Source organism: Vollenhovia emeryi, unplaced genomic scaffold (genome assembly GCF_000949405.1).
Source record: "Vollenhovia emeryi isolate VEMERY1.0 unplaced genomic scaffold, V.emery_V1.0 DF939188.1, whole genome shotgun sequence".
Taxonomy (NCBI): domain Eukaryota; kingdom Metazoa; phylum Arthropoda; class Insecta; order Hymenoptera; family Formicidae; genus Vollenhovia; species Vollenhovia emeryi.
Window position 1 is genome coordinate 424,700 of NW_011967178.1, and position 6,428 is coordinate 431,127.

At 42.1% G+C, this 6,428-nt stretch overlaps 1 protein-coding gene across 2 annotated transcripts; it reads right to left on the minus strand.

Annotated features, from left to right (window-relative positions):
* Positions 1 to 3,839: 3,839 nt before the first annotated feature.
* On the minus strand, positions 3,840 to 5,629 carry LOC105562433. 2 transcript variants are annotated; one of them, XM_012013273.1, is made up of 5 exons: positions 5,453 to 5,629; positions 5,060 to 5,256; positions 4,864 to 4,978; positions 4,471 to 4,734; positions 3,840 to 4,390 (listed from the first exon to the last, which is right to left on the minus strand). In XM_012013273.1, exons 1-4 carry the CDS (start codon positions 5,516 to 5,518, stop codon positions 4,525 to 4,527), a joined length of 588 nt encoding a protein of 195 aa, XP_011868663.1. In that variant the 5' UTR covers positions 5,519 to 5,629; the 3' UTR covers positions 3,840 to 4,390; positions 4,471 to 4,524. The 2 variants fall into 2 exon arrangements, with proteins under 2 accessions (XP_011868663.1, XP_011868664.1); XM_012013274.1 differs by having other exon boundaries at positions 3,840 to 4,405.
* Positions 5,630 to 6,428: the final 799 nt, after the last annotated feature.

Consider the following 6,428-nt stretch of genomic DNA (forward strand, 5'->3'; position numbering starts at 1 on the left):
GCGCGTAATCATCTCCCCTCCCTTCCTTCCTGTCCCCCTTCGAGTCGATACTTTTACGAACACGTAGAATCGAGCAGAGCCCCAACGAGGTGGGGAAAGAACGCCCATAGTCTGCCCCCCTTTCGCTCGCCCCGTGCCGCTTCCGATCGCGCCCCCAGGGCCCCCAGGGCCCGCAACGAGCCGACTGGCCGACTTTTTGCCACGTCCGTCGCGAGCTTAGCATAGGGAATCATCAAGCGTATACTTCGACAACAGGTGTCGGGGTGGCCGGTTTTCGAGCGAGTGCGCGAAATTGCAGACTCGCGCCGCCGCCGCCGCCGCCGCCGCCGTCGCCGTCGAGTCGGTCGCGTGAGTGACTTTGCATGCACGCGCGATTACGCGCTTGTGAATCACCGCACCGCGTCCGCTGCCCGGCCTCATTGCGCGGTTTCTGCAGCGGAGGTGCAATTCATCCAAGGCGGTGTGACAGCTTTATTTAAGGGCCGGCGACGCCACGAATAAAGGGGAAGATTAATCTCCGAGAAAATGACTGTTCTCAACAAGCCAGGACCGATATGTTTACGCAGATTACACAAATCTGCAAAGATTATTCATAAAAAAGATATCTTTACGCTAATTTCGCGTGCGATTTAAATGCATAATTATTTTTGCGATGTCTTATTATACCCTTTGGCGCGAAATGAAAGGACTTGTTCAGATTGTTGGCCCTTGACGAAATACCAATTTACGATATCACGGACTCCAAAAAATGATCTTGCAACCGCGGCAACAATTTTCTACGTACGACAAAACAACTGAGATTTATAAATGAATAGCCAATACTGCAAAATTGCATGTGTTTTGTATTCAATTAATTTAAATAATAGAAACATAATTTCTATTTGAACTAGCGAGTTAGCGAATGTTAGAAAGAAAGTCTTTCTGTGAGGCCCATCTATTATACATTTGATTGTGGTACATAAACAATTATATTCCTTACAAAAATTGTTCTAGCTATGGCACCGAAATTCATTTTTATCCAACGTGAATGATTAATATTTAGTCATAAAACCTACAGCTAAACTTTCTAGATGATATTACCAGAATGTTGCTGCCCTAAATTGTGTAGGCTACAAACAATTTTCTAACACAAAATAGTGATAAATTTTTGTTGCAACACGTAGAAATCTACCTGCGTTCGTAAGATATTTTTTGAGTGTGCACGAGGAATGATCATAGCTATTTTCGAAGGAATGTCTCAAGGTAGTTAGGTAAAAAATGATGAAGTTACAGATTTTCTTTAAACTTGCAGTAAAACTAATTTAAATATTCATGCGTATGTGTGTAAAATTTGGGTTTGATTTACCGTAGAGTTTCCGAGATATATTTACTTAAAATTAACCGTTTTTCGCTTATCGCCACTGGCTGCTGAGGTAGAAAACCTGACACTTGCAAAAGAATTCATCGTCTATTGAACTTTATCTATCAAGTCTCATTTTAACTAGCGTAGTTGGGAAAGAACTACCTTAAGGCTTAAATATTGCGTTTTCTTTCACTTCTTTGAGAAGTGCACTTTTTACGTTATTATAAAGTCACGCGCATCGTTGAAGCGTCGTCGAAAAACGAGTAATTTAGTAGCGTCGTTACGCTATGGCCGCGCGCGGGGGCTAAACGCGTGGTTTGTTTTATGATTTATAGGATTTGTCATTGCGTGACCGCGCGCGGTGCGGAAGGAGGGCCGTTGTTAGCGCGTCGCGCCGACAAAAGAATGCGCACGCACACGCGCGCGCACCTGTGCACCATCAAGCGGAAATTGCGGACGCTTCTGCCTCTCCCTCAAGTATGTTTTAAAAAGATGCGATCCGTTTTTGCACGCCAAATCGGTTTGTCCGCAGAAACGTCCTCCGGTCGAGCACGCATACGCGCACGTCTACGGGCGCGTGAGCCAAAAATGGTCTCGTTCGGGCTACGGCAGAACGAAAGAACGGCGAGGGGGAGGGGGCAGCCAGGAAGTGATTCGATGAGACAAAAAGGTGGAGCGGGCAGCTACAAATTCGTTTCTCAGCAAAGTGGCAGCTGTGCCCACGGTCATGGCCGTATCAGCTTTTGAATCGCGATAATAAAGATGGTAGCGGCGACGTATGTATTATTGATGAATTCGCATTTATCAACTTTTTCTCTTTATTCTCCTTTAAAATGCATTTTTTTTTGCAACTTCGGCTACACACATTTTCGATGCTTTTAAGCTAGACGCTCATGCGGACACTCGTAAAACCTAATTACCGTCGCTGCGATCGGAAACGCATCGACGTATCCTATAATTTTATAATTAAACGTAAAACGTGGGCTCGCACCGTTCGTTTATTTGTCAAATTAATTTATCGGACCGGCGACACATAGTTGTCATCGTATGAAAAGTCTAACGAGCGCTCGTAAATATAACTTTCGTCGAGTGCACTTCTCTATTAATACGCCGTGATTAAACTTCGAGAAACGGCGTCGTAAAAATGGAAAAATGAATGCGCGGTCGTGTGACTCACGATTATATCGTGACGGGGACGAGGCGGAGGATTGACGATGTCCTGCCCCTCCCTCCCTCTGTCCCATTTCACTTTGCATTTTCGCGCCTACTTAATAACGTCGAAAAGAGAAACGGACGATCGGGCAGCCATTAAGGCGAATCGTGGGGCTAATCGCTGTCGTTGATGGGACTGCTCCTCGGAGTCCGGCCGTGAGTGGCTCTCGGCTGACACGTCAACAAGTGAAACACTTTTTAAGCCGAAGAGTGTTTCGCCGAGAGTGCACTTAAGGACAGATGCGGTTTGCCACCGCCACCCGTGGATACCGTTGCGAGGCGGATGACGGAGGAATGGATTTCTGATGGGAGCGAATTCATTAAAATAAAATAATGTATGGAATTACGCGGTTTCTACGTTAACGTAGCGGACGAGTGCCACGGGAGATACGAGATATAGTCTTCACCCGACGAGCGCTAATTACGATCCTCAAGATTACCTGCTTCCTAGTAACGAAGGTCTGCCTTTCAAGGGCAAAGATCGTGTAATCTAGAAGAATCGTTCTCGTGGACGTGGATTGACGGATGATTGATGAAGGCTCACGGTGCCAAAGCACCGCCTACACGATTTTTGTAATTAAAGACCGGAATACTAATAGTTATCTTGCTATCTCCGTCTCACACAGTGCGCGTATTAACTCTTTTGAGGTGAAAGAAATGAACTATTGAATTAAATTAATTTTATATTTTAAGTAAAAGCTTTAATTAATTTTCCAAAATAACTGCGGCCAATTCAGCAAAAAGAACGATTTAAAAAATATGGAAACGTTTCAATAATTTTTTGCTAACATACAAACGTACAATAATACATTCTTTGGTGGATTTTTTAAATATAAAACAAAGATTACGGCAGGAGAAGGGTTTACATTGACAAATTACATCTTGGAGACGCGCATGTTTACCCTCGCGGCGGTGTTTTAAGTCAAACTTGACCGAGATCAAACAACGGAGACCAGATTAATAATTTTCGTTACACTCGATGCTTCTATTCTCGCATGACCTGCATTTAGGATATGCAAGGTATTCATTCAGTTAGCAAAAGAAACATGAGGAAGCATTTCGGAGCGTATAGCCTACAGCAGATAAATTTACGAGCTACACCAGACTGCCAAACATCGCGTATTTGCTTAATGACTTACATGTAATGTAAAATTTTACAAATTACGAGTTTGTCACACTTATAAAATTTAAATGTGACTAAACTCATTTGTAAAAATGAACAAGAAAGGCAGCGTGTTCTCAGCTTTTTAAAAAATATATACTGCCGTATTTTTTTTTAAGTCTGGCAAACTCATCACAAAAAATTTTTCATAAATAACTCGTTAAAAACTTTTTAAATATATTATAAGTTCGCGGACAAACAAGTACTACGGAGTAATATTACTTTATATTGCGTATTACACAAATTTGTACAATAAGAAACAATTTTGGAGTTAAATACATTCATGCATGATTTTTTCCCGAACTTGGGATTTTGTCAGATAAACTTGATGATGTGCTACGTGGTGATAAAAGGCTCAGATTCGATACCGAACCCACGTTGAATTTGCCAGATTTTTCAGATGCACTAGACCGGATTCCGCCAGTACTTCTACGTCTCTCGGAAATATTTTTATTTTCTGATAAGCGCAATTTAGAGGACGTCGATGTTCTCGATGATGAGAAACTTCTTGACCTGAGAATGTTAGATGACCCCTTTGTTTTGTATATAGTTGAATTTCGACGGAGTCTAGAATCATCATTAGCTGACAATTGTGAGTTTAGGAAAGTTTCACAAATTGCCTGTCGCGATCATTTTGTGGAATTGATAAATGGCAATTTTATCGGAAATGATTGCTATAAAATAAATGACTGCATGTGCATAAATAATATTTCGTTATACAAATACCTCATCTTAAAAATTACTTTTCAATTACCTCTAAAAATTCTTCTACATCATTCACTTCCAATGTAAGGTCCATAACACACTTTCATATTGAGGTGAATAATTCCCTCAATATCTCCACAATCTCCGTCAATATGCCAATTATCGCTGGTAAATCGTACGTTTTAGCAGGTATTAAATCTTTGGAAACATTTTTCTGCTTTTTGGTGTTGATGTTTTGGCTTTCTTCGTGAACAAAAGTGTCAGACCTACTAATTTTGTTAACGCAGATCGCAGGATTCGATCGTGAAACAAACTATAAATAAGTGACAAATTGGAATTAGATGTTAACGTCTTAGACAACCGAATAATCAAATTTAATTCGTCAGCTTTATGTAAAATACGACTGTAAAAGTCAAATTACTAGAAAAATAACGAAGTTTACCTTCTTTTCATTTTGGACTATACTGGAACAATGCCCTTGTTCTTTTTGAGTAGCGTCTGGTGAGACAGAAACAGTAATATCATTATTCGTACAAACGGATAGAACATCTTGAGATCTAGAAACATAAAACATATTGTCATAAAAAACATACATTTATAAGTAATCGTTAGACCATGTACTAAAGTTTCAAAACAACCTGCACGCATCCTCACTGTCTGATTCGATATTTACGACCAAAGTTTCTGGAGTGCCAACAGTATTTGTGCCATTGGGTGTCTCTAATAGATTATTCTTGTCCTCGATGCCTTTCATCGAGAGTGCTTGAAGCACGTAATGTACGGTGAACAATATTTCTTCATCGCTTAAAGGCACGACATCATCCGACGGATTGTTCTGAAATACACGCGTAATAATCACAGATTATATGAAAAGCTTCACTTGTATGTACACTAGGAATCACCTTCCCATACGAATGTAAGCACAGGTAGAATACATGTGCAAATAGAGTAACAGTCGTGCATTCGACACTTGTGTCGACTACATCTCACTCTCGTTTAGAATCAAGATTTTTAATCGAGCGAATACTTACTTTTGATTTTGTTTTGTAACGAATGATTAAACGCGTAAAGTCTCCCGCGAATTTTATCACTGTCATTTTCGGCTTTCTACGACACTACGCTTCCGGATTACGTATTCAACTGCTCGGTCGGGCGACTTTCGAACGACTGTTCGATCAAACGACTTTGTAACTGACCTAGTGATATTTATATACAGGGGGAGACAATGCCATGCTGATAATTCTCTAGCCCCTTGTAGCGCGTTTTCAACGGATAAAGTTCTAGATATTTCAGAAACAAGACGATTTAATTTAATTGTTGTCATTATTAGCATAAAAGTTTGCAGTTGAAAAATCGCTTGAATTAACAGACAAGTATGCAATTTTTGGCTTCACGCAGGTTACCTTATCTGTATTTGCGGGGAATCATCGTTTTCCCCGTATACCGAGCTACCCTGCTCCCACGAGCCATCTCCAAAGTAGTTTCTGAAGTACGATGTGGCCACTCCTCCGCTCTGCCAATTATTCCCTGCCACACGTCGGGCACTGATGGAGCAGCCCGCGAGAGAAGAGGCGTAGGGACATGATAAATCTCCCTCGGGGGAAAAACTAGCCGCCCAAAAATATATGCACGCCGGAGATGGATGGGTGGAGTGCAAGGGCGGTGCCCGGGTACGGAGGGAGAGTTTCGTCTCAGTTTGTTTCTTCGGGACTCCTCCGTAACCTGGTCCCTTTCTCTCCTCCGTCCCCTGTCGTCCTCGCGGCGTGGCGCTTTTTTGTAAATTTTTTGGCGATCGAACGATTAGGGGAGGGCGGCGCTCGTCAGTCAACTCGGTGGATGAATCTTCGGCGTATGCAGATATGCGCGTCGCCACTCTTGGGAACGACTTAAAAATAAAAATCCTGCGCGCGATAAAATTCAACAACGTGTTCGACACCGCGCCAGCTGCTCATTGAGAGCGCGTGCGGCTGAACGCTCGTGATTAATAAAAGTCGTCGCAATCATTAT